The sequence below is a fragment of the Melanotaenia boesemani genome, chromosome 11 (genome assembly GCF_017639745.1).
Source record: "Melanotaenia boesemani isolate fMelBoe1 chromosome 11, fMelBoe1.pri, whole genome shotgun sequence".
NCBI lineage: Eukaryota > Metazoa > Chordata > Actinopteri > Atheriniformes > Melanotaeniidae > Melanotaenia > Melanotaenia boesemani.
This window is the reverse complement of record NC_055692.1, coordinates 36,144,791-36,172,298: the sequence shown is the minus strand read 5'-3', so window position 1 is coordinate 36,172,298 and position 27,508 is coordinate 36,144,791. Positions and strand designations below refer to the sequence as shown.

The 27,508-nt window shown below is 43.2% G+C and overlaps 1 protein-coding gene across 2 annotated transcripts; it reads left to right on the top strand.

Annotated features, from left to right (window-relative positions):
- Positions 1–10,110: 10,110 nt before the first annotated feature.
- Positions 10,111–26,238, top strand: lrrc2 (leucine rich repeat containing 2). 2 transcript variants are annotated; one of them, XM_041999498.1, is made up of 10 exons: positions 10,111–10,145; positions 15,375–15,519; positions 18,740–18,864; positions 19,427–19,515; positions 19,582–19,738; positions 20,708–20,844; positions 20,960–21,105; positions 21,189–21,341; positions 21,430–21,608; positions 24,741–26,238. In XM_041999498.1, the coding sequence occupies exons 2-10, from the start codon at positions 15,383–15,385 to the stop codon at positions 24,788–24,790; spliced, it is 1,173 nt and encodes a 390-aa protein (XP_041855432.1). In that variant the 5' UTR covers positions 10,111–10,145; positions 15,375–15,382; the 3' UTR covers positions 24,791–26,238. The 2 variants fall into 2 exon arrangements, with proteins under 2 accessions (XP_041855432.1, XP_041855431.1); XM_041999497.1 differs by lacking the exon at positions 10,111–10,145 and having other exon boundaries at positions 15,334–15,519.
- The last annotated feature ends 1,270 nt before the right edge of the window (positions 26,239–27,508 follow it).

Here is a 27,508-nt window from a genome sequence, read left to right as displayed (position 1 = left end):
GGACGAACTTCGTGTTTGACTTGTGCTGCTCTGATGAGCGTTTGACTGCAGATTACTGTCACATCTACGTTGTTGTTAACAGTTTTAGACTAGACTAGTCCAAACCTGCTCAAAGTCAGGATAAGTTCTCCAGTTCAAGCAGTTTTAAGTCATTTCATTCTAAACACAACAAGGTGTTTCATGGCTCATATAACATGCTGGGTTATATCTGCCAATCACATTCCTCACTTTGCTCCCCTGAAGCTGCCCAACGTTGTCGGTGTGACTGCAAACACACTCACACACCAGAGAGTGGCAACATGTCAACAGGAGGGGGCGCCACAGCATTAACGTGGGAAGCTGAGCTCCAGGCCACCTGCTGTGGCACTAAAACACACACAGTTTATGTCTGTACATATTTTCATTGTTACACAAAATAGTGGAGACCTCTTTTAAACACTGTCTTAATGTAACTTGCAAGAAGCAGCTTGAGAGAAAGGTCAGCATGTTGCAGCATGAATGAGTTAATAGTTGTCTTGACAGACACGTGTAGCCTCGTAAGTCCATCCAGCATCAAACAGCAGTGTGCCATTAGCTAGCATGCGTTAGAATCTGAGCAAACACTGACTAGATGCAGCAGTAAACTAGTTGATGACCTTATTTTATACTTCTGGGTGGAGTAAATGCCTTTTGATTCTCAACTACGCCTCACTTCCTGTTTCCTGTCTGTGATCCTGGGGTGGTGGATATCTGAGGATCAGGATTTTGGTCTAATCTGGCAGGTTTTGATGAACTGACGACTAAAACCTAGTAGACAGACCCCAGCAGACTAGACTAGTATTCTTCTAGAGGAGAGGGTCAGCGTCGGTAAACACCAGGACTCGTGTGTTCACAAGATTATTCCGGATAAAAGTTATCCAGATTTGGGAATCACATTTTTCCCGATGGAGGATCACATAATCCATCTTCCTTTTATCCTGGTTGTTCAAAGTAGAGATGGGTAGAGATGGGATTTATGGTAGAGATGGGATTTTTGGCTCTTTGAAGGGAGCCGGATCTTGAGGAGCCGTTCCTTTCAAAGAGCCATTCAAAAGACTGGCTCGTTCTTACAATATCTTACAAAATTTCACAATATAAGAATGACCAACAATCAAAATATGTACCTATATAAAATCTACTATACAAGATTAAAAATTTATAGGAAAAATGTAGATAAAAAAAGGATAAACCTGACCAATCAGTGCAAATTCTAGTAAATGTTTTGGATAGAACTCACAGTATTTGTTTCCAAACAATACTCTCTGTCCATAGATGCTTCACATGAATGGAGCGTGTTGGACATCAGACTTCTATGATGTCACACATGTTATTTATTTATTTATTTTTTTTCATTTTTTTTTTCATTTTACTCAACTGTACTACTTCTTATTTACTTATTTATTCATTTATTTCTTTATTCAGTCATTTTTAGCTGGAAGGGGGGTGGGGGGGGATTGGGTTTGGCGTGTTTGTGTATATGTGTGTGCGTGTGACTGTGTGAAAGATTTCATTGAGTGTTTTTATTCTTGTGCTTTTAATCATGTAAAGAACTTTGTTGCCTATAGCATGAAAAGCGCTTTATAAATAAAGTTTGATTTGATTTGATTTGATGAAGGTCAAAAATTTGTTTATAAAAAGAATGGCTCACAAATGAACGGCTCACAACTGTGAATCGGTTCCCATCCTTCATTTAAAAGAGTCGTTCAAAGAATCGATTCGTTCATGAACGTCACATCTCTAAAGCAACGTGGGACTGGATCACTGGATCACTGTGATCCAGATCCAGACTTAGGATGACCAAATGCGGACAGAAAGGGTTCTGACTGGGACTAAATATTACAGTAAGATAAAGGCAGAATAACAGGTGGACTAATTTGGGGTCAGTGTGAGATTTTATTGGAAAAATAGAGACAACACTTAAAACATAGATTTTTGTTTTCTTTTAAACGGTCATGTGACCCGTTAAAATGAAGCTGTTCTCACTGATATTTTTAAATGTGTGTGTTGTAATTACAACAAATAAAGTCCACTTCAGACGGAGTGAGCACATTAAGAAAGTAGCTGTAAGATGACCGACCAGCTCGGGAACGAGTTCGATTCTCTGTTGCTTTGATGGAAAACATCGAGCGATGATGATCACATGATGGAGTCAGAGGATCACAGTTCTCGTCCTCTCGTTCCGTCCTGTGCTGAAGCCACGTTCACTTCACCCCAAGTCTCTTTCTTCCAGCTTGGTGTTTTCCTGTGACGGATGAGGCAATCTCCCTTCATGTGGTTGAAGATGATCTTAGGTCGTCTGCAGTTAGCATGACTCAGTCACACGTAACGTTTGGATCCATGATGGAAGCTTGTCAGGGCTCTCAGCTCTGAGATTAAACCTAGTGGGATAAACAGCTCCACGTGGACATGGCAGCCCAAACACCCGGAAAGAAAGAACTTTCTCACTTAACTTCTTTACAGGAATCTTGTGATTTGACACCAGATAGTATTTTATTTATCTGAATTAAATAATGAATAAATTAATTAAATTTTACAACTAATTTATTCTGTAAAAAAGGGTGTTTATGTGTTGATGGTCTACAAACCCCAGACTTTCTCATTAATTTTCTTTTATGGGGTCTTGCTTAGACTTAATGTTTTTAAAGTGCTGAGCCGGTCGCTCCTCTGTCTGTGGAAATGTCTGGAAGACAGGCTTCTCATCACCTGGTTTGGGGTCCAATCCTGGTGCCCTTAACAGACAACAAAAGGATTCGTACTTGCATCTGAAACACATCAAAGGATGTAGTTTAAAGAGATCACAACTTTCACACTGCAGACCCATTTACAGTGAAATTTCTGGATTAGTGGGGCATTAACGGGCTTCAGAAGCCCCTCTTGAGGAGATCATCTGTGTCACTTATTTTAAAGCAAGGAACCATATAAAAGAGGGCAGCAGGGTCCCAGGAAACACGGGTCTAAAGGATTTACAAGCAACCCTAAAATCTGTCTGGATGAGTTTGTCTTCTTACAAGTATAGAATCTACAAATGAGGATTCCCATAGTCACCGAATCCCAGAAGTCTGTTCACCTCACCATCGTACTGCTGAGGTGGATTCAAGATTTCACTGACTAAAGAAATTAGGTGGCAAAAAAAAAAAAAAAAGTTCACTAGAATAGTTTTCTTTGAGATACATAAGGTCGTGAGGACCATATGTGCTTTGTTAGTGTCTATATTAATGTCACTTAGGTCACCCAGTAAACAAAGTTTTGGACATGCAGGAATATTACATCTAACCCATGTTGATAAATCCTCACAAACCTTATTCCAGAACTTCTGGACAGGTGCACAAAGCCATAAAGCGTGTAAGTAATCATCTGCTGTGTTACCTGTGCACTGTGTGCAGATATCGGAGTGATTAAGACCCATCTTGAACATCCTTTGTCCTGTATAATGCGTTCTATGGAGGACTTTGTATTGTATGAGTTGTAAATTTGGGCTGTCTGTCATATTAAAGGCATTAAGACATATTTGTAACCAAAATGGTTGACTAGGATTGATGGATAAATCTATCTCCCATTTTGAAGTAGGTGAGGAATTTAAGTCATCTATTTTTAACATTAATCTGTATATTTTTGAAAGTAATTTGGGGGTACAGAGGTCCATAAAATCTGCTACTATTGGAGGAAGTTCCAGATCTGTTCGGTGAAGGGGGAATTTTGTGTATATTATGGTTTTGAGCTGTTGATATTCTAAGAATCTGTTGCTGTTAATCCCATATTGTGATGAGAGTGTATTAAAAGATAAAATGTTTCTGTTATGGATAATATGTTCAAAGTATTTAATTCCTTTGTTAATCCATTGGTTAAAGTTTAGCATATTTTTGTTTAGTAGAACATCAGGATTGTTCCAGATGGGTGTGAGTTTACATGGTATTATTGAGGAGTTGGTTTTATTGAGAAATTCCCACCAGGCTGTCAGAGAAGTGCTGATGTTGACACTTTTAAAGCACTTTTGCTTTTTTATACTTAAGCTGAAAAAAGGAAGATCAGAAATTTCCAAATTGTCACAAAATGTTTGTTCTATGTCTATCCACAGGTCATCTAGTGGACTAGGTTTGAGCCATTTTAGGACATATTGCAATCTATTAGCTAGGAAGTAATGTTGAAAGTTAGGCAGGTCTAATCCTCCTCTATCTTTCGGCTTCTGTAAAGTTTTTAAACTGATCCGGGGTGGTTTATTTTTCCAGAGAAATCGGGAGATGTGTGATTCTAGCGATTTAAACCAGGTAGAGGGGGGTTTCATAGGAATCATAGAAAACAAATAGTTGATTTTGGGTAGAACCATCATTTTTATGGTGGCGACTCTCCCCATGAGTGAAATGGGTAGAGATTTCCAGCGAGCAAGATCATCTTCTATAGTCTTAAGAAGGTGAGTGTGATTACGTTTTGTTAGTTCTGAGAGCCTGGAGGGAATATTTACACCCAGGTATCTAATGTTACCTGATTTTAAGGTGATGCTGGGTAGATTTTGAAAGCTACAATTGATGGGTAGAACTGTACTCTTAGACCAGTTAACGGAGTAGTCCGACAGTGATGAGAATTTATTAATTAGTGAGATTGTTTCAGATAGAGAGGTTTGTGAGTTCTGGAGGAATAGTAAAACGTCATCAGCATAAAGACTTATTTTATGAAATATATTTTTGGACTGAATGCCTTTAATAGCTTTATTTTGTCTAATTGCAGCGGCTAGCGGTTCAATAAATATAGCAAAAAGTGAGGGAGATAGTGGACAACCTTGTCTGGTACCCCTTTGTAGATTAAAACTTGGAGAGGTCTGGTCGTTTGTTCTAACACTCGCATTAGGAGAACTGTATAAGATTTTAATCCAGTTAATGAAAGATGGGCCAAAGCCGAATCTGTTTAGAGTAGCTAGTAAATATTTCCAGTTAACACGATCAAAAGCTTTCTCTGCATCTAAAGAAACTATTCTTGTTTCCAGGTTATTGATGGTAGAATAATCTATTATATTAATTAGTCTCCGCATGTTAACAGTGGAATATCTGCCCTTTATAAAGCCTGTTTGATCAGGGTGTATAATGAGAGGAGTTACTTTCTCTAACCTTCCAGCTAACGCTTTGCAGATTATTTTAAGGTCAGCATTTATCAGTGATATGGGTCTGTAGCTGGATGGTATTGTGGGGTCTTTACCTGGTTTTAATAGTACAGTAATGGTGGCAGAGTTTATGTTTGGGGGTAAGTAACCATTTTCCTTTATTTGTGTCACCATTTGAAAAATGTTGGGGTCAGTGTTGACCAGAATTCTTTATAGAACTCTGCTGGGAAGCCATCCGGACCTGGGGCTTTTTTACAGGGCATATGTTTAAGGGCTTCATGTAGCTCCTCCACTGTGAGGGGGGAATCTAAGGCCGTGACTTGTTCCTGCTGTAAACCTGGAAGATCTATGTTGTTAAGAAAATGATGGATATCATTGTCTGATGGATCTAAGTGTGATGTATACAGAGTTTTATAGAAATCTCTAAAGATGTTGTTTATTGCATCTGGCTCATGCGTAATATTACCTATTGAATCTTTAACAGCTGATATGGTAGATTTTTCCTTATTTATTTTTAACTGGTTAGCTAAAAATCTTCCAGATTTATTACTGTGTTCAAATGTCTCCAAGCGTAATCTTTGCACCAGAAATTCTGTTCTCTTGTTGATTATTTCATTTAATTCCAGTCTAGCCTTCCTTATTTGGTTCATCATAGGTTCATCTGGTGAAGCTCTGTAGGCGTCCTCTAATGATTTAATTCTTATTTCTAATTCTAATATTTTTTAGTTTTCTTTAATAATAATAATTTTGCCTCACATTACCACCTTCCCTGCTTCCCACAGAACACATGCTGAGACTCCTGGTTTGTCATTGTTTTCTAAGTATATAGCCCATTCTTTTGTGAAGTAGCTGATAAAGTCGGGATCTTTAAGCAACGCTGTATTAAATCTCCAGCTTTTAGTCGGTGGTTTGATTCTCATGTTCCTCAAAGTGAAGGAAACTGGTGCATGGTCGCTGATAGTGATGGGGTGAATCTGGGTCTCTGAAATCTCACTCACCAAAGAGCTGCTAACCAGAAAATAATCTAGCCTAGAGTATGAATGGTGAACTGAGGAAAAGAAGGTGTACTCTCTGATATTAGGGTGATAAGACCGCCATATATCGCAAAGTCCAAAATCTTCCATATAGTGTTTTACAGTGTTTGTGGATTGCCAGTTTCTATGGTTTACAGTGTTACTAGATCTATCAGCTGAGCCCAGAACCGTGTTAAAATCCCCTCCTGCGATCAGTGTGCTATCTGTGTGTTCAGAAAGTGATGTGAAGAAAGAGTGAAAGAAGGAGGGATCGTCAACATTTGGGCCATATAAGTTAGCTAAGCATAACTTCATATTTTGAATAGATAATTTTACTATGATGAAACTTTCTTCTGGATCTGTGATAACGCTGATTTCTGTGAATGTTATTTTTCTATTTATCAAAATGGCCACCCCTCTCTGTCTGGAGTTATAACAGGCTGAGTAAACATGAGGAAACTGGGTTGTAGAGAGGGCATTCACTGATGTTTCTGTCATATGAATCTCCTGTAAGAACACAATGTCTGCCTGCAGGTCCTTTAATCTATTAAAGACTTTTAGTCTCTTCTCTCTGGTCCCAGCCCAGGATGGTCATGCTTGTGGTGAGAAAGTGAGTGTTGGATGCTTCTTGTTAATATAAATGTGTATGTGTGTGTGTGTGTGTGTAAGTGTATGAATATGTATGCGTAATGTTGTGTGCCTGTGTTGAATATTATTAAATGTACTTGAATTAATAAATGTGAGTTTATGGTTATATATGCAGGTATTACTAAATGTACTGTGCAGCTTAGCATTAGTGTTATATAGTTTCGTGAGGTGGCAGCTAGAAAAAAACAAAAACAAAAAAGAGTGCAGAGAGAGAGGAAAAGAAGAATAAAGCGGGAAGAAAATGACAAAAAAGAGGGGGAAGTGGGTGAAAAAAGAAAATGAACCCATAAAAAATAAGTCCATTTTTGTGAACTTTAGAACCTGGCAGTATTATTGTCTATTGTGAACAAACATTAAACTCTGTGACTTAAGCCCAGTGAGTCTGATTAGCATTTATATCACTGAGTGTGGATACATATCTGAGGTCAGTAGAGCCAGGGAGTGGTGTTATGGTCACGATGTAGCCGTCCATTGATGTAAAGCTTGTCCACCGAGATGACAGCGCGGGCTCCTCCGTCCAGGAATTTTCTCCTGATGGGGAACAAGATCTTGCGATGCTGCAGGAATCTCTGGGAAACTGATGGCTCATGCTAAGGTCAGTCCCATGAAGCTGTCTGCCGCAATGCTTCACCTCTTCTTTTTCTTTGTGGAGAATGAATTTAGCTATTATCGGCCTGGGTCTGCCCTCTGAAAAAGGAGATGGCTTTTACCTTTTCCTCTAGAAGTTTCAAGTTGGTTCTGATAAATTGTTTAACAGCTGCCTCTGTATCTTCCTCCACCTGCTCTGGGATCCCTGAAATAACTAAGTTATCTCTCATGCTACGAGCCTGTAGATCTAGGACTTATTCTTTCATTTTTTTATTTTCCACTGATAGTCGGCTTACTCCTTCGGTAAGGGTTTTCACCGAGTCTCAGAGGGTGTTGTTCTCCGTAGCAAGAGCTTCCACCTGCTTTTGGCTATGCTCTAGTGAACTGGAAGTCTAAAAACAATCTAAATATTAACCAGTACAGAAATCTCCTGTTGGATCACATCAGTCTAGAGACTGTATCAGCATCCATTAAACACCAATCAGTTAACTCTCAGTTTCCCTGGACCCCGCTGATTAGTCACATCACGTAGTGGGAAGGGGTGCTGGGGTCTAGTCGTTCTGTGGGGGTCGGGGGTGGGGCTGGCTGGGGGGCCTTGGGGGTCCATCGGTCCTGGCCATTTCTCTGGGTCGGTGGTCGGAAGGGCCATTAGGTAGGGGACGGTGTGGCTGACTGGATCCGGGGCCTGGGGGCTGGTGCTCACTGGGGGCGGGCCGGGGGGGCGACCAGGGATCCGGGGCGGTCGGGGGGCTGGGCGGCCGGGTTGCTGTGGTGGGGGGGGGGGGGGGGGGGGGGGTGCCCCGGGGTCTGGGGGCTGCCTCCCTCCAGCTCAGTGGGCCCTTCCTGGGCCTCGGGGGGGCTTGGTCGCCCTGGGCATGCCATCGGGGTCGGGCTGATCCGATGCCGGGCAGGTACCCTTGGGATTACAATGTGTCCGTTGGGTCTAAGGGAGGGGTAGGGGGAAGGGGGGCGGCGGGGGTCCTGGTGGGCAGTGGGGGGGATTAGGGCTCATGGGGGTGGAGTCTGCTCTCCTTCTCGCTCTCTCCCCCCCTGCCGGGGGCTCCTTAGGGGTGGATAGGGGCGCTGTGCCTTGGACCCGACCAGGATATATGTGTGCAACCTGGGGCTCTCTGGTCCCCTGGTGTGGTGGCGTGGGCTGCCGGGGGTGGGTGGCGTCCGGGGCACTGAAGCGTTGGGCTCTTGGCTGGGCCGGGCCTTTGCCCCTCTTCCCTCGGGTGGTCTTGGGGAGGTGGGGGCGCCTACAGCGGCCAGCTGAGGAGTTGGCTGCCTGGGACGGGGATCTCTCTCCCAGTTGTGCCCCTCCCCCCGCCACCCCACATCATACACACTACACATAGGGCACTGTGGGGCGGGTGGAGGAGGTGGGTTTGGCTGAGGGGTCCCCATTGCGGGATCCCCCAGTGGACCCCTGTGACCCGATGAATGGGTAAGGGTTGGGGTAAAAAGTTTTTTTTTTTTTTTTTTTTTTGGGAGGCGGGAGGGAGGACCTGCGGACATGTTCTTGTCCCTGGGGTGCCTGGCCTTGGTGCTGGGTTGGGTTGGCCCACGGTGGTTTTGCCTGGGGCGGTCGGGCCCCGTCGGGTTCCTGGGTGGGGCTCTGCTGGGGGGAATGGGTGGCCCTTGGGCCTGTGGGGCGCCTCCCCTCCGTGCGGCCCGCACCGCAGCACCCGGCGCCCGCTGGGCCTGCTCGCCGTCGCCCTGGGCGGCCCGGTGCCCCTGCCCCGTCGCGCCGGGGGTTCCGGTCTGGGGACCCCTCTGCTCTGGACCGGGTGGGCCGCTGCTCTGTCTGCTTTGGCTGTCCTGGGCTTGGTACTCTGTGGATCTGCTTGGCCTTTGGGGCCTCGGGCTCCCCCCGTCCCCCGCTGATGCTTCGGGGTGCGGCGTGATCGCGGCCCCCTTGCGGGTACACATTTCCTCCTTGTTGCATGGCCACACATGCACGTTAACACGTGCATGTTCACAAACGTGCTCGTCTCTCCATCCGCTTCTCACTAGATGTAGCTGATGTTTGTGTGTTGGTACGTTCATCTGCAGGTAGAAAATAAGATTACAATAAAAATAATTAAAATATCAAGGGCAGCCATGTATATTACATGTCTCCCTTGGTAGAGCAAATCTGTCAAGCAAAATATGGCACACAGACCACCATTCTGTATGTTAGGATGCTGGACAGGATGGGGTAAAAAAAAAAAAGAAGAAAAAAAGAAGAAGAAGAAACAAGAGAACTCAAAGCTTTATAAAACATTTTTTATAACCAGCGACCTTCTGGCTGTGAGGCAGGCCTCTCCCCCAACACCCCCCCAAAATCCATCCAAAGAGCCGTCATCCTGCTCCATCTTTTCTCTACACACCTCCATGTCTCACTGTTATAAATGACGGATGCTGCACACACATGAAAAATTTGAATAAATTAGTTGCAAGTATAATAATATAATATAATAACATTCACTTCGTAGTAGAATGACACGTAGAACTTAGAGAAAACATTCGGTTCTAAACCTGGCAGGGGGCCTCGTTCTTCATGCCGGGGCCCCACAGGAAGGAAATCCATGTATGACTCAGCCTTGTTTTAAAGGAGCTACACATCATGATCCAGTTAAGCTCTGGTGTGTGAGGGGGTCTGTTCCCAGAGGCATGTGATGCATACACACATGCAGCCGGGTGACGGTAAAAATAGCCTGTTGGGTCACGCACACATAGAGTCATGTCACAGCAGCAAGTGTGTGTCAGTGTGGGTAAACAAGTGGACAGAGGGTAACGCTCAGGTAAGAAGCCACAGGGTGTTTCTGACCTCAGGATGTTTCCAGGCAGATGTTAGGGCGACTAAAGGGGCCTTTCTGTGTGAATGACTTCTAGAGACCATCAACACGAGGTTTAAGACATTTCTGTCAGCATGTTTAAGTCCATCAGGTGTGTTCGTGTGGTTTTAACCGGTAGTTTCATATTTGTAGGAGTCGGGGGGTCAGGGTGCCACGTTCAGGTAAAATCATTTCAGCTCCAGTCATTCAAAGTTCAACAGAAAACTTCTGAATGTTACACATGAGTCACATCCTGGGAACTAGGTGAATAGGTGAGATATTTAGCTGAAAATGCTTTTAAAAAGCTGCAGAGGTCCAACTCAGACTCAGAAACTAATCTGAAGTCTGTGTTTTCCTGCTGAGAGAAGAAACATTTAAAGCTTGTTAGATGCTGCAGCAGGTCAGATGATTCTCTTCCTCCTGCTCGCTGCTGCAGTGGTTCCCGGTTCTTTGTCATGAATGATTTCTAATTAAAAACTGCATCAGTCATTCTTATTTGACGTGTGTTGGATGCACCAGCGTGGGTTCTGCAGCTTGACTGGGACTCAGATTAAAAAACGAGTTCATATTTAGCTTTAAAACTTTCAAAGTTTTTGTCTTAAAGTGTACAAAGTGTTTTAAAAATATGATTTAGACATTCTTTTCTTTTGTATGGATGAAACGGAGTTCAGAGAAGTTTTAGCATCACGTTTAAACTGCTGAATAAGAAGTGAAATTTACCGACATTTAACCAGAGACGGAGAGAAATTCTTTTTATGGACAACAGACTTTACTGTAACCGTTAAACTTGAAGCTTCTCATATTCAGATCCGTCTCTGTGACGGAAACCACGAAGGTTCAACATGAAGCTCCGACTCTGCACAAAGTGGATCATTTAACATCAACGCTGGCGTTCACATTAAATTATTTCAGGTTCATGGTTGTAGTTTCTTCAGATGCTGAGAAATCACATGTTTAAAGTTGTAAAATGGTGGAACCAGAGTCATGGAGGGTCCCGGGCCATGCTGATGAGGCCGGCTGCAGAGGGGAAGAAACTGTTTTTATGGCGTGAGGTTTTGGTCTGGAAGAGTTTGTGACCGGGTGGGAGGGTCAGCCACCATCTTTCCTGCACACCTCAGGGACCTGGCGGTGAACAGGTCCTTGAGGGAAGGCAGACTGCAGCCAATCAGCTTCTCTGCAGAGCGAATGATGCGCTGCAGTCTGCTTGTCCTTGGCAGCGGCAGCAGCGTACCAGACGGTGATGGAGGAGGTGAGGATGGACTCGATGATGGAGGTGTAGAAGTGCACCATCATTGTCTTTGGCAGGTTGAACTTCTTCAGCTGCTGCAGGAAGCACATCCTCTGCTGAGCTTTCTTGGTTCTGGCTGACGATGATGCCCAGGAAGAGGAAGGACTCCACCGTGCTGACAGGGGAGTCACACAGGGTGATGGGGGCGGGTGGAGCAGCTTTCTTCCTGAAGTCCACAACCAACTCCACTGTCTTTAGAGCTTTGAGCTCCAGGTTGTTTTAACTGCACCAAGACACCAGATGGTCAATCTCTCACCTGCAGGCGGTCTCATCCCCACCAGAGATGAGTCCACTGAGGGTGGTGTCATCCGCAAACTTCAGGAGCTGGACAGATTGATGACTGGAGGTGCAGCTGCTGGTGTACAGAGAGAAGAGGGAAGGATGCAGCCTTGAGGAGAACCGAAGCTGATAGTCTGAGAGTCAGAGACATGCACTCCCAGCTTCACATGCTGCTTCCTGTCCAACAGGAAGTCTGTGATCCACCTCCACCTGAGAGTCGGGATGATGGTGTTGAAGGCTGAGCTAAAATCCACAAACCGGATCCTCACATAGGTTCCTGAGGAGTCTAGGTGCTGTAAGATGAAGTGGAGGGCGATGTTCACGGCATCAGCCACAGACCTGTTGGCTCTGTAGGTGAACTGCAGCAGGTCCAGGAGGGGGCTGGTGATGGCTTTCAGGTGGAACAGCACAAGGAGCTCAAATGACTTCATTACCACAGAGGTCAGGGTGACGGGTCTGTAGTCATTAGGTCCTGTGGTCCTTGGCTTTTTGGGGACGGGGGTGATGGTGGAGGTTTTGAAGCAGGCTGGCATGTCTCCAGTGAGGAGTTGAAGGTGTTGTGAACACCGGAGACAGCTGATCAGCACAGTGGGTGGAGGGAGAGACCGAGTCTGGTCCGGCTGCTTTGTGGGGGTTCTGCCGTTCTCCAGGATAGAGCGAGTCCTCACTGTGGTGGGGGAGGAGGGGGCCTCCAGGGTGGGCATTCATGGGAGGACCCAGGCCCCTGCTGTGGAGGGTGGGGTGGAGATGGTGGAGTGGAGGTGGTGGAAGGTGTCATGGTGGATGTGTCAGGACTGTCCCATCTGTATTCAAAGCGACAATAAAAGTCATTCAGGTGGTTGGCCGGCAGGTTGTTAGTGGAGAGGAAGGCTTTGGGTTAGCTGGTTAGCTGGTTAGCTGGTTACCAGCCCCTCCAGACAGGAGCGGAGCGGTCAGCTGACAACTGCTGCTGGAGTTTCTGAGTCGTTTAGCGTCTCTCACCGTCTTGGTAAACCTGTACTTTGACTCTTTAAACCTGGCCATGTCCTCACTTCTGAATGTTTCTCCATCTCCAGCCGTAGCTGTCTGAGCTCAGCTGTGAACCAGCAGCTTGTTATTGTTAACTGGTGTGTGATGGTTCAGACAGTTTATTAAATTCCTCACAGAAGCTGATGTAAGATGTGACCCAGACAGCTGCTAGCGACCTGAAAACATCCCAGTCAGTACAGTCCAGGCATGGAGCTCCTCCCTGGCTTCACTGGTCCACTGCTTTTGATGACCTCACAACAGGTTTGGAAAGCCTTCATTTCCGCCTGTAGGAATCAGGTGGACCGTGACGTGGTCAGCGTGACCACGGGGACGGCGTGACAGGTAGAAAATCCCTCTCTGGTCGGGAATTTGATAAACTGTCTGTATTTTGGGAGATCGTGGGTGAGGTTTCCTTTGATAAAGTCACCGAGAACGATAACCAAGGAGTCCGGGTGTGTCTGCTCCACACTCAGTATCTGGTCGGAGAGCGCGCGCCGTGCTTCGTGCGCGTTGGCCATGAATGAAGCAAACTCACGAGTAGAAGGTTTGCAGTTAATGATCAAATAATCCAGATCAGGAAAGCAATGCTGTGCAGCTACACCAGCCGCTGTTAGTGTAGAAGCAGATGCCTCCACCCTTCATGGCCAGAGAGTCGCGATCCGCCCTGAAAAGCAGGAATCCTGCAGCTGCAGAGTCCGGTACCGATCCTCCTCACAGCCACGTCTCCGTGAAACGCAAGAAACATCTCTGCTTTCATTGCACAGTGGACGCACATTGAGGAGAAATATCACCGGCGAAGACGCACTGGCGCACCGGCACGTTTCCGTCTCCTCCGGCGTTTCACAGCGTGGACAAAGATTAGGACACCTTTGTCCAGAATATGCAGTAATTCCACGGACGAGGCGAGGAAAGCTGGAAGTCAGCAGGACTTGTCTCCCTCATGTTCATGAGCTCTTCTCTGGTGAAATCCGCACCAACACACCGAGGCGCCGTCCTGCCTTCCAGTTTATTTATTTATATCCTCATTTATTGTATTTATTTGCTGTTATTCACTCAAATGTATATATTTATTTTAATATTTTTCTCTATTTATTAATCATTATTTAATATCAACTTTTTTCCTGTTTTCATTTTGTTTTATTTATTTACAAGTAATTCATGCACCTGAGACATTTTCATTATTTATTTCATCTTTCTAACTTTTAAGATGGAAATAAACTTAAAATATTATGATGTAACTGATCCATAACCACATATAAACATTTAAATATTAAATCTAAATCTAAACATTTAAATCTAAGTAAAAGTATAATGTTAAATTTAAACTTCTGGGTGACGCTTGAGAGAAATATAAATATGTGTTAAATCTAAACATAAAATCTAAGGATTATATGCTGAATATGACTGTTAACCCGTTAACATCAAAAAATGGTAAGAAAAGTCCAGTTTTTTAAATATGAGGTCTTTGTTTGGCCCTTTAACAAAATGTAACAGAAGATCAACATTTTTTTGGGAGGAGGGTATCTACCATTTATTACCACGTGATAGTTTTTCTGGGTCTCTATTAGGGGACAGAAGACAAGTATCACAATGTGTTCAACAGGATTTTGAGCAAAGTTTAAACCATAAATTGAAGCAAAATGTCTCAGAAACTGTACGTGGCAAATACATCACTGGGTTAAGAATGAATGTAGTTAACAATTATATTAACAGTGTGTTTTCAAGTTGATACGAGGAAAGCGAGATAAATAATGAAAAACACATTTTTACTCTTGGCAGCCCATAAATGAACATTTATTCTGTCTTCAGTTGGAAAATCCAAGTAATTCCAAACATGAGTCATATTTTTCATTTTACTGAGAATAAAATCAATTTTTTATATTATCAGGACATAAAAATGGGGAAAATAATTTGTCATAAAATTCAATAAGTCCAGCTTCAGAACAACAACAGGACAGATCACACGTCATTATTTACCCAGAAAAACTGCCTCCACTTAATGATCCAGCAGCTTCTAGAAGTTCCTTCAGCAGCAGGAAGCTGATGTCATGGCTTTCATGCTCCACTCTTCTTTCCATGGTTGCTTCAGATCATTGAGGTCTGCAGATCTCTGAAGGTCCCACCACAGCATCTCAGTCAGGGTGAGGTCTGGACTGACTGGGCCAGGTCACCACCTTAGTTCTGTTGTAGACCTGCTGCTGTGTTTGGGATCTTTGTCTTGCTGCATGAGACAGTTCTAGCCAAGCTTTAGCTGACAGATGGACTCACACCGGACTCTAAAATACTTTGGCATCCAGAGGAGTTCATGGTCCACTCAATGACTGCAGGGTGTCCAGATCACCATCCCTCCGCCACCGTCTGACCCAGTCATCATCCTTTTAACTGGACTGTCACGAACTTTAACATTTAGCATGCTAGCTGAGGCCTGGAGAGTCTGAGATGTAGATCTGACCTGGGGCTGACCTTGCTCCATGTAGACGTAATGTCCTGATGACCTTAATTGATCCCTGAATGGAAACATTACTGCTGCAGCACAGTGAGGTATATTTATGTTTTCATTTAATGGTACAAAACTCTGTTCAGATAATCATCTTTGTGGATGGTTCTCCTTCCTCCATCAGCATCAAAGATGAGTCCAGAGAGGAAGGTGGATGTTCCGGTTTATGATCTGTCTCTGATCAGAGGAATCTGGGAGGTCCGGGCCAAGAAATACAGAAAGAAACAGAAGAAGGAGCAGGAGAGGGTGGAGAAGAGCGCTCTTGCCAGGCCAGTATAACATGTCTATTTAAGTCTTTGTTAACTCTCATTAGCTAAAAGTCGTCCAGCCTTTCTGACAACAGTCTGATAAACGGTGTTATCCAGAAGCCTGAAGGTGTTGATGCTTCTGTTCACTGCTTCAGTTCAGAGCAGCTTCTTCCTCTAGTGGAGGGTTTTCATGCAAAGCAAGATAAATCTGAATCATTTAATCTGATCATTTAATGCAGAATCAAGATGACAAAACTAAATAACTTAACATTAAACTACAGAAAGAAGCTGATTGTTTTTTTTAAGTGTATCTTGGACTTAAAAGTGATTATCTGTAACCCCACATCATACATTGGCAGCAACACGTCTGGAAAAAGTAGTTCCAGGGTGATGTTCCGCATGGTGTAAAAAGTAGTTCCAGGGTGATGTTCCGCATGGTGTAAAAAGTAGTTCCAGGGTGATGTTCAGCATGGTGTAAAAAGTAGTTCCAGGGTGATGTTCAGCATGGTGTAAAAAGTAGTTCCAGGGTGATGTTCAGCATTGTGTAAAAAGTAGTTCCAGGGTGATGTTCAGCATGGTGTAAAAAGTAGTTCCAGGGTGATGTTCAGCATGGTGTAAAAAGTAGTTCCAGGGTGATGTTCAGCATTGTGTAAAAAGTAGTTCCAGGGTGATGTTCAGCATGGTGTAAAAAGTAGTTCCAGGGTGATGTTCGGCACGGTGTAAAAAGTAGTTCCAGGGTGATGTTCGGCACGGTGTAAAAAGTAGTTCCAGGGTGATGTTTAGCATGGTGTAAAAAGTAGTTCCAGGGTGATGTTCAGCATGGTGTAAAAAGTAGTTCCAGGGTGGTGTTCAGCATGGTGTAAAAAGTAGTTCCAGGGTGGTGTTCAGCATGGTGTAAAAAGTAGTTCCAGGGTGGTGTTCAGCATGGTGTAAAAAGTAGTTCCACGGTGGTGTTCAGCATGGTGTAAAAAGTAGTTCCAGTGTGATGTTCAGCATGGTGTAAAAAGTAGTTCCAGGGTGATGTTCAGCATGGTGTAAAAAGTAGTTCCAGGGTGGTGTTCAGCATGGTGTAAAAAGTAGTTCCAGGGTGGTGTTCAGCATGGTGTAAAAAGTAGTTCCAGGGTGGTGTTCAGCATGGTGTAAAAAGTAGTTCCAGGGTGGTGTTCAGCATGGTGTAAAAAGTAGTTCCAGTGTGATGTTCAGCATGGTGTAAAAAGTAGTTCCAGTGTGATGTTCAGCATGATGTAAAAAGTAGTTCCAGGGTGGTGTTCAGCATGGTGTAAAAAGTAGTTCCAGGGTGGTGTTCAGCATGGTGTAAAAAGTAGTTCCAGGGTGGTGTTCAGCACGGTGTAAAAAGTAGTTCCAAGGTGGTGTTCAGCACGGTGTAAAAAGTAGTTCCAGGGTGATGTTCAGCATGGTGTAAAAAGTAGTTCCAGGGTGATGTTCAGCATGGTGTAAAAAGTAGTTCCAGGGTGGTGTTCAGCACGGTGTAAAAAGTAGTTCCAGGGTGGTGTTCAGTATGGTGTAAAAAGTAGTTCCAGGGTGGTGTTCAGCATGGTGTAAAAAGTAGTTCCAGGGTGATGTTCAGCATGGTGTAAAAAGTAGTTCCAGTGTGATGTTCAGCATGGTGTAAAAAGTAGTTCCAGGGTGGTTTTCAGCACGGTGTAAAAAGTAGTTCCAGGGTGGTGTTCAGCATGGTGTAAAAAGTAGTTCCAGGGTGGTGTTCAGCACGGTGTAAAAAGTAGTTCCAGGGTGGTGTTCAGCACGGTGCAAAAAGTAGTTCCAGGGTGGTGTTCAGCATGGTGTAAAAAGTAGTTCCAGGGTGATGTTCAGCATGGTGTAAAAAGTAGTTCCAGGGTGGTGTTCAGCACGGTGTAAAAAGTAGTTCCAGGGTGATGTTCAGCATGGTGTAAAAAGTAGTTCCAGGGTGATGTTCAGCATGGTGTAAAAAGTAGTTCCAGGGTGGTGTTCAGCACGGTGTAAAAAGTAGTTCCAGGGTGATGTTCAGCATGGTGTAAAAAGTAGTTCCAGGGTGGTGTTCAGCACGGTGTAAAAAGTAGTTCCAGGGTGGTGTTCAGTATGGTGTAAAAAGTAGTTCCAGGGTGGTGTTCAGCATGGTGTAAAAAGTAGTTCCAGGGTGATGTTCAGCATGGTGTAAAAAGCATACAGAGATTCCTCCTGATTCTATGAATCTTCTGATTATATTCTACACAGTAGATGGAGGATCTTCAAAGTCTGAGGAACATTTTTCTGAAATTGTTCCAGTTTTAGATCCAGTTTGTCTCAGATTGGTGAAGCTGTCCATCTTTCTATGTGAGAGACTCTTCCTCTCTGAAATGCTCCTTTTATACCAGTCATGTTACTGACCTGTTGCCAGGTAACCTGGTTAGTTGTCCAATGCTCCTCCAGGTGTTTCTGGTTTGTACCAGGTACTTTTCCAGACGTGTTACTGCATCAGATTCACTATCAACTCATATTTTTATCTCATGTTAAAATGTCTCAGTTTCATCATCATCTACTGGGAATAAAATATGTTAATGAGATTTTGAAAACTTAGAATTCGTTTAGCAAACATTCTACATAGAGCCCCAACTTTTTTGGAATTGGCATTGTAAATTAAATTAAACTAAATTAAATTTAAATAAAGTAGCAGCTGAAATTAGTTGGAGGCAAATAATCCTCCATTTGGTTAGTCTGGGTCTCTTTTAGATCAGTTTTTGTTCTCCACCAGCTGCTGGTGGAAACATCCTTCTGCTGTTTGCTGCTCATTCCGGCTGGAAATGTGCAGCAAAACTATAACTTGGAACCCAAAAATGCAAGCAAACAAACAAACATACATACACACAAACAAATAAATAGACAAATAAACAAATACAATCATTTGCATTTTTAAATACATACATGGCTCAGTTTTAACATTCACAGCTCACTGCAAATATGAAAAGCAAATTAAATAATAAACTCGGTATGATCCAGCCTGCACGCTCTGGCATAATATTTTGAAGTGAATTAAACTATTTAACATGATATGACAGACACAGCTGACTGTTGTTAGTCATGAACTATGACAGAAGAGGCTGACTTTAGAAATATGAACACATGCGTGGTGCTATTTATAGCACAGCGTAACTGGAGCTGACTGGAGATCAGCCTGCAGAGAGCACAAAGGTCACGATTGTGGATGATGAGCAGGAACTGGAATCTGATACGATGCTGATTTTTCACACGTCTGTCTGTCCAGGATTGACCGTCAGTGGCAGTATCGCATCTACTGCAAGAAGATGAAAAGCAAAGAACTCACTCAGCTGCATCATTACCTAGAGAGGTCTACACTGACGGATATACAGCCATATACAGAGTGCAGAGGTAAACATGGCCGCCACGTATTCAGCCGCATGCAGAGGTAAACATGGCCGCCACGTATTCAGCCGCATGCAGAGGTAAACATGGCCGCCACGTACTCAGCCGCATGCAGAGGTAAACATGGCCGCCACGTATTCAGCCGCATGCAGAGATAAACATGGCCGCCACGTATTCAGCCGCATGCAGAGGTAAACATGGCCGCCACGTATTCAGCCGCATGCAGAGGTAAACATGGCCGCCACGTATTCAGCCGCATGCAGAGGTAAACATGGCCGTCACGTATTCAGCCGCATGCAGAGGTAAACATGGCCGCCACGTATTCAGCCGCATGCAGAGGTAAACATGGCCGCCACGTATTCAGCCGCATGCAGAGGTAAACATGGCCGCCACGTATTCAGCCGCATGCAGAGGTAAACATGGCCGCTGTCCCGCGATGAACAGGTAAAAGAAAATAGAGAGAAAAAAAAAAATCAGCTTTACATGAGGAGGATGTAACAGGTTTATATCCATAAACAGATTTTTGCACATCTGTTGTTGATGATGATGATGTGCTTTTGTTCCGAAGACCAGCAGCAGGATCTGCCAGTCCAGGGAGCTCAGAAGAATCCAGATCAGAAAAAACTGGTGTTTCAGCTGGATGGAGATCGCTGGATTGTAAGTGGACAAACTTTGTGAGTGACGTGATCAGTAAAGTTCACGTGTAAGAAAACCTTCCTGCAGGACTTCCCCAAGGAGCTGCAGTGGATGACCTACCTGGAGGAGTGGTACGTCAGAGGGACAAAGATCCGCCAGCTACCCGACTACCTGGCTCTGTTCGCCCAGCTCACCATACTAGAGATTCCTAAAAATGCCATCACAGAGCTGCCGCCAGAGATCGGTGAGTCTGTGATGCGAGTTGTCATGGTTACAGTTAAATGTTTCCCTCAGAAACATGACGACACGCCTAGTTCAAATCGCAGGACTCTGGTATCAGTGCTGCAGTAGTGGAACAACCATCACAAGGGCTTGAGTTTCATTCCGACATTGGTAGAGACAGAAAGTGTCCCACAGAGTCCACTGGAAGACAAGTGCTTTATTGCACCTATGATAGACATTTATTCATCATATAACTGAGCGACCAGGAAGTCTGAACAAGCAAAATGGTGCAAAATATTCTTTTTAAAGACAGGAAATGTACTAACAGCTTAATGAAACCTACACAGAACATTTTTAACCTCATTATTATTCTCATTTGAAAACATGTTAACATCATTATGTTCTGTATTTTTTAAGGATCTTTACCAACGAATATGTCTTTTGAAGTCTGAACAATATTAAGTATCAACGGTAGATAAACAATTCAGTATGACTTTGATTAAATTCCACTTAGACCAAGTCACAACTCCGATTATTAAAACTCACCTTCCTCATCATCTTCTCCTCTCTCTGAACGGCAGCTTTGATTCTGTCTCCTGACAAAATAAAACATTGATGCATGTTTAGGAAATGGGATTTTTTGCTTAGTGTATGCTATTAATAACTCCAAAATGATATGTGACAAGCTGTTATGTTAAGACACAACCATCATTAGCTCTCTGCCACTAGCTAGCACCAGTCACAAGCGCTAGCTCCTGCAACAGTGTGAGTGACAGCATGGTCAACCAATCACAGTAGCAATAAACAGAAGAGAAGCCAATCATAACGGTGAAATGGGTTATAAGATGGGACTTAATGGATCGACTACCAGCTGCTAGTTGTAGATGGAGAGCATGGATCACTCAAGCAGTCTGTGTGACAGAAAATAATAGGGACAACTCAGGACTCAGGTCCCAAGTCTATTCACATGATCCACCTTCTGTGTTTTAAGGTAAACTGACCGAGCTCAGGAAGCTGAACGCCAGCTACAATCGTCTGTCCAGAATTCCTCCAGAGCTGGGAGACTGTGAGAAGCTGGAGAAACTGGAACTCACAGGAAACCACAACCTGTCAGAGCTGCCGTTCGAGGTGAGAGAGACATGGAGGTTTTCAGGAGAGGGCTTCGGTCCGCTGTCTTCCATCTGTCCTGTCGATTCGCTCTGGTTTCTCTGAGATGATGTCACCTTGTCATCACTGCCTGCAGCTCAGTAGCCTGAAGCAGCTGGTTCACCTGGACATTGCGGAGAACAGGTTTGTCTCAATCCCCATCTGTGCTCTGAGGATGACCAGCCTGCAAGTTCTGGACATGAGCAACAACAAACTGACCGACCTGCCGGAGGACATGGACAGGTAACGGATGATGTCACTGGGTTAGATCGCTAAGTTTCACTTGGTAGACCTCAGCTGTTGTGCTAATATGTCCTCGTCTACAGGTTAGAGCAGCTCGTCACCCTGTTCCTCCATAAGAACAACCTCTCTTACCTCCCTCATTGTCTCACCAACATCAGCACAATCAAGATGATTGTTGTCAGCGGCGACGAGCTCACCTGCATACCGACCAAACTGTGCAGAAACCCCACCATCAAGTATGACTGGAGGCAGCCTCGTCACAGCTCTGAGAGCTACCGACGGATTTTCAGCAGCCTGTAAGCATGGTTTCTGTTGCTCCCACAGGTTTATCCGTCTGTACGACAACCCCGCCGGTGAAGAGCAGAGGAAGAGGAGGCAAGAGGAGGAGAAGAAGAAGAAGCAGGAGGAAAAGAGAAGAAGGTGGAGGGAGCAGAAGGAGGAGGTGAAGGACAGCAGAGAGAAAGAGTTCATGGAGGCGTACATCAGCTCACTGGAAAACAGAGGTGAGACTGAAGGGAGGGTGTCTGGCTCCTGAAGCGGTTCCTCAGTGAGGGTCCGATAACTGAAGGTTAACCAGTAAACCTGACAGTGGAGCTCTTCCACCTGTCTGATACAGGGTGTTTTTTATTTTGTGACTATAACGTAGATAAAAGAAGGTGGTCCTGTTTTCATACTGTATGAGTTAAAGAACAGATCCTGGTCTAAAATACCTCCAAGGTACTGGAAGCTAAAGCAATGGCTTCCTGTTTGTGCTGCCATTTAGTACTTTGAGTAACATACAGCAACATCAGCAGCAGGACTCTAAATGACCACCCAGGTTAAATTTCATATTAGTGGGTCTAAATAAAAACTTACTGCCTGGTTTGCCAGGTGATGAATGAAGTGGATCATTTAGATCTTTTGTCCTGCGCTGCCACTACGTTTGCATGACCTATCATCCATCCATCAGCTGCATGGTGTCGGTTATGAGCTGCAGAATGAGGAGAAAAATTAAAATGAGGTGATGTGTAGAAGAAAAAACGGTATAGAGAACAAGGTTTCATTACAAGAAAGAAGAAAGGAAGTAGAGAAGAATGTCCACGACCAAACAGAAGATGAAAGCCACTGAGAGATGGTATTCAGATAGTTTATGGTCACAGTTTGCACAAACATCAAGCTAACTAAGAATATCTGAAATATTCAGAGTGACAGAGCTTTGAGGAAATTTGAGTTATGAACATTTGGCTCCATCTTTGACTTCTGTTCAAATATTAAAGAATTCTGGACAGACTAAATTATTCTTATTAAATAATGTTGTAATAAACCTAGTAAGCTCATAAAGTCGATAATTTAAAACTTAATTTTATTAAGAAACAAAGGTACTTCGTTTAAAGAAAGTTTTTGTTGCTGTTTGGCATTTTCGTGGGAAAAACACATGCATGATTAAATGCATTCAGCTGCATTTATAATCTGGATTATTTATCATGAGAAAGAAAATGTGACTGCTAGGTTCAGCAAAGCCTACCAGAAACACCGCTGAAACAAACAAGTTCATTTAGAGCCCAACTCAGTAGTTACCGGGTGTTGACGAAGCATACATAGAAAACTGAAAACAATAAATAGATCAATAAAACAGGACCCTAACATGGAGCCCTGTGGTACCTCAGCGCAGAGTCTGTTAGAAAGGAAGAAGCCGACCCTCCTGAAGGCAGCAAAAAGCTCTAGAAGCATGAAAGCTCTGTGGCCCAGTTGTTCAAACGTAACCCGATCAGATTTCGGTTATCAGATAGGATCAAAGCTTGAAAATGGGTTGTTGTGTAATCGGCTTGGATCACGGAATCCGATCCTGGTTGTTATCCGGATAAAACCCTCAGTATGGGCTGTTCAAAACTTCTGAGTTGGATCCAGATAACGTTGATCCAAGAAAACTTGATTATCCTGATCCTGTCGGTGGGTAGGATTACAAACCGGATTTCACGAGGAAACTGTGGTAAAACCTCAGATTTGAATAAATAATAGTATCTTTGTAGTCGGTGCATATGCTAATATTTCTGTTGCACCTGGCTTGTTTAACCATTATAGGGATGAAGTGGATAAAGAAGCTAGGTGTTATGTTTTTCATCCAGGGGACACGGGCTCAATAACAAAAACACACCAGACCCAAACGTAAAAAGGTACAACAATATTTAACTTATCACAATTCCCAGGTACAAACAAACAAAAAGCTAATATAAACAACAACAAAAGTGTTCCAGGTTGTATCAGTCCGGTCACCAAAAGAAAACGTTTACTTTAATAATTAACTAAAGGTGTCCTTAATTTAAGGTTAACGCTTATCACTTAAATCAAAAACAAAACAAGAGCTTTTCAAAACAAAAGTTACTATTAATACAATAAACAAACCAAAATAGTCTCCTACTGAGACAGATTAAATGGCTACTCAAAAGGTGAGAGCGTCTCTTCTCAAATCTTAACATAAAAAGAACAACCGTGCATTCAACTACTTACAAAGGGAAATCTAAAGGCTCCAACCACCAAATTCGTACTCGCAGACCAGCGTCTGAACAAACAATCCCCAATGGCAAACTGTGGGCCTAATGGTTCACAGCGGCCTCGAACAACGCGTCTCCCATCCTTTTAAAGGTCCAGACTTCCTTCCATTGGTCCCCCGGCAGGAAGCAGCGGGTTGGCAGCATCCAATAGTCCTCACACAGGTAGGCACGAGGTCGCAACCAATCCTGAGGATGGACAGGTGAGGGTGGGGTCCAATATTCAAAAGCACAGTGGTCTGTGCTTAATCCACGTACTGACACTAGGCTACCTGCCTCTCAGCACAGTACAGCAAGAATAAAACATGACCTCATCTTGTCCCCACGAAATACACCCCCAAACAAATTCTAGAACAAACACACACAAAATAATCCCTCTTCCTGTCAGTCATTGCTGCATAATCAGAGAAGAACCTGCCAGAAAAAAGTCTAACGATTGCATCCCCCACCACTCGTCCCGTCCGTCCCTCATTCTGACAGGAAGCCAGAGGTTGGGCCGGTTCCTCGTCACGGAGCTCCACTGTCCTGAAAAATGAGATTCCCAAATCTGGATTAAATTTTTTCAACAACTGGCCCTGTGAGATAAATCATCCACATCTGTAACAGTAGCAGGTTTCTAGGAAAGGTTTCTACAAATGGAAAACTGGACTGCGTAGAGTCACCAGAGGGGGGCAGTATAGGCCACACTGTTAGTGGGTTTAGTTCAGTAGAAGAAGTTGTTCTAACAGGAAACAAAGCAGGGGAATTCCTGGGAATATCTGGGATATCTGATCAAATCTGGGAAAACTCCGGTCAGTGAGCTTGATGCTTGTCAGCTCAGAACAGCTATTCAGCTACATCATTTTCATCTTCGTCAGGTCGCACAAGATCCATAAAGTTTTTCTTTCACGCTGCCTTCTGTCTTCTTCTGAAGCCACAAAAATCATCTCAAGTTGGTGCATCAACATTTTTTTGTTTTTTCCTGTTTTCATTCACCTCTTGTGAGAATCAGAAACAGTGGACCCTGCTTGTTAGCCAAAGTTAGCTTCTAAGATGTTTTCATTCTGACACCAGCTGCTCATAGAAACCCACTGAAATGTTGTTTTTGTTCTTTTCCCCGTACACCAGACACGGTCCCCTGCGCCACCACCAAGGTCTCCATCTCCTGCCTTCTGTGAGGAAGAGCATGATGATGAAGTTCAGACTGAGGGTCTGACTCATTGTGAAGGACTCGGAGGTGACCACACTTTGCTGAGCAGGACTACAACATATAAACAAATCCAGAATCAAGCAGCAGGAAGTTTGGTTTCTGCAGCGCTAATGTTAAGATGCTAATGGTGGCTAACGATGTAAAGTCTTCCAGAAAGGCTGTGGTGTTTAAATGTGTTTAAAACGTGTCTTTACACAGGTAAGCGGGGAAAAAATCTAATTATCATCATTAAAAAATTATTAGATAAATTTGAAATATGCTTTATTTCCACCAAATTATGACTCATTAGGTTTGAGGTTAGCATGCAAAGTAAAATGAATCCTGTTCAGATTTATCACCATAACGGTGAAAATTAGCAGATAAATTAGCAGATTGTTTTACTACAAATCAAAGAAAAAACTCTCCTGAAATTTGTAGTTTTATTGAAAAGTATTTACCTGGTAGCCATAGCAACCTGTAAGTGGTGCCAATGACAGTGATGTTTGAGCTCAAACTGTGATTGTTTTCTACTGAAGTCGTGGTTGAGTTTGAAGCGAACAGGAAGCCATGATGGTGCTGACGCCGTTTGTCGGTCTGGCTGAAAGTCCTGGATTTAGCTGTTCCATCCCATAGACATAATAAATTATTATTATGTCTATGTTCCATCCAACCAGCCCAGTCAACCAATGCTGACGTAGAGACGCTGACAGGAAGCAGTCGTCCCTCCTGCTGCCTGTAGGGGGCGGGGCTTACTAGGGCTGAGTCATCGATCGTATCTTAAGCTACGAACAAACGACTGATACGGTTGTTTCAGCTGCTGGAGGTTTAATGAGTGTAAACTTAAAAACAACAAAAATTTTAAATCCAAACCAAACTGTTAAGGGCTTCCTTGGATTTATTTAACGAATAAAAGTTAAGAGGAAACGAAGATCAGCTCAAATTTAATAATAATAATAATAATAATAAGAAGAAGAAGAAGAAAAAGAACAATAGTTTAGTTTATTTGAATGTGTTTGAGCACTTTTAAAACTAAATTTTCTATTTATTTTTTTATTAAACACAGTTTAGTCCATCTCCAGGAACCTGACGTCACATTTCAGTATTGATCTATCAGGTTCTGGAAAACCTTTGTTCTTGCAGTGTGATGCTTTCTTTTGGGATAAACTGGATTTATCTGCGGAAAGATGTGACCAAATAAAGAAAGGCAAAACATCAGACAACAGGACAGATACCATCCAGTAAACTCAGTTTTAATTTGTGGGTTTATTTTTCTGTTTTTACACCTAGGAGGAAAAAATAAATATCTTTAGATTCGTGTCTGGACTAAAAGGAGTAGAATTGGGTTTGAATACACAGACTGAAAAGCATCTGGACGTTTCTATGAATCTGAGAAGTTTGTGTTTGTTTTGTTTTTTTAGTTTAATAAATGTTTTGTGAGAATAATTTTCTTGTGCTGTAGTTTGTCCGACGAGGCGCTGGTCCAGCTGAGGAGGAGCTGATCACCTTTCCCTTTCATCTGTATTGTCTAAAGTTGAAAGAAGCCAACTCAAGCTTCAAAACTGTCTATGCGATATCACACGAGCCCACACGCACGTGTAAATCCATCATCAACAGTGACAAAAATATTTCAGTGTCAACAGTGACAAGAACTATTTTTAAAAACATTTCTTCCCATGAACAGAAATTCCTTCGTCTGTTAAAAATGTAAAAGCTCCTGATCCAGTCCTCACATCTTCATCTCTAGCAGAAACGTTGATCAGTAGTTCTCAATCAGTCCAGTCCTGGTACCGTTTCTGAGGAAAGTAAGTCGGACTCTTAACTCAAGTGATGAGTTGTGTCGAAACGTAACAGAAGCAGTTTAAACTGGATCTTTAGGCTTTTTGTCACAAAGACTCGTCTCTTCCCATTTCTGTAGCTTTATGTGTGAAAACCAGCAAAGATCAGACCGTCTAACAGACAGAAAACAGGATTTCTGAAGCAAATATTGACGTCAGAATTGTTAGAATTTTGTTCATTTTTTTCCCTTATTAACTGTTTTTGGCCTGTTTGCACCATTTATAGATAAAACACTACACCAGGTTCTTGTTTTCCTGTAACTTATAAAGAAACAAGGATGGATCAAGACTTTGTTTTTTTTAACTTGTTCCACAGATTATCTCCACCTCTGATGTGACATGTAAGAATACTAGAGAGGTGTCAGAATCAAGATATTTCTAGAAATGAATAAAGTTGTCCCAGGAATGAGTGAAGTGATCTTAGGAATGAATAAAGTTGTCACAGGAATGAGTGAAGTGATCCTAGAAATGAATAAAGTTGTCCCAGGAATGAGTGAAGTGATCCTAGAAATGAATAAAGTTGTCACAGGAATGAGTGAAGTGATCTTAGGAATTAGTAAATACGTGATGAGGAACTGAATTTGTAATTTAAGACGTCTTATTTGTATTCCTGTTATTATACACCGGTTTCTAGAGGACATGAAATGCATCATCCTGATACTATTTTATTCATTTCTCATACTCGTGCAGTCTGTCTCTTGTCTGAACCTATTGTGTACTTTTGGGGACTTAGTAATGTATTTTAACTTTTGTACTTTAGGCTTGGTGTATTTGGGAGTTTGGGTTTTAGAGGTGAGGGAATTAAACTGCATTGTTATGATCTGTTAGAAGGTAATTTCTTCTTATTGTTTTATATGGAAGATTGGCTACTG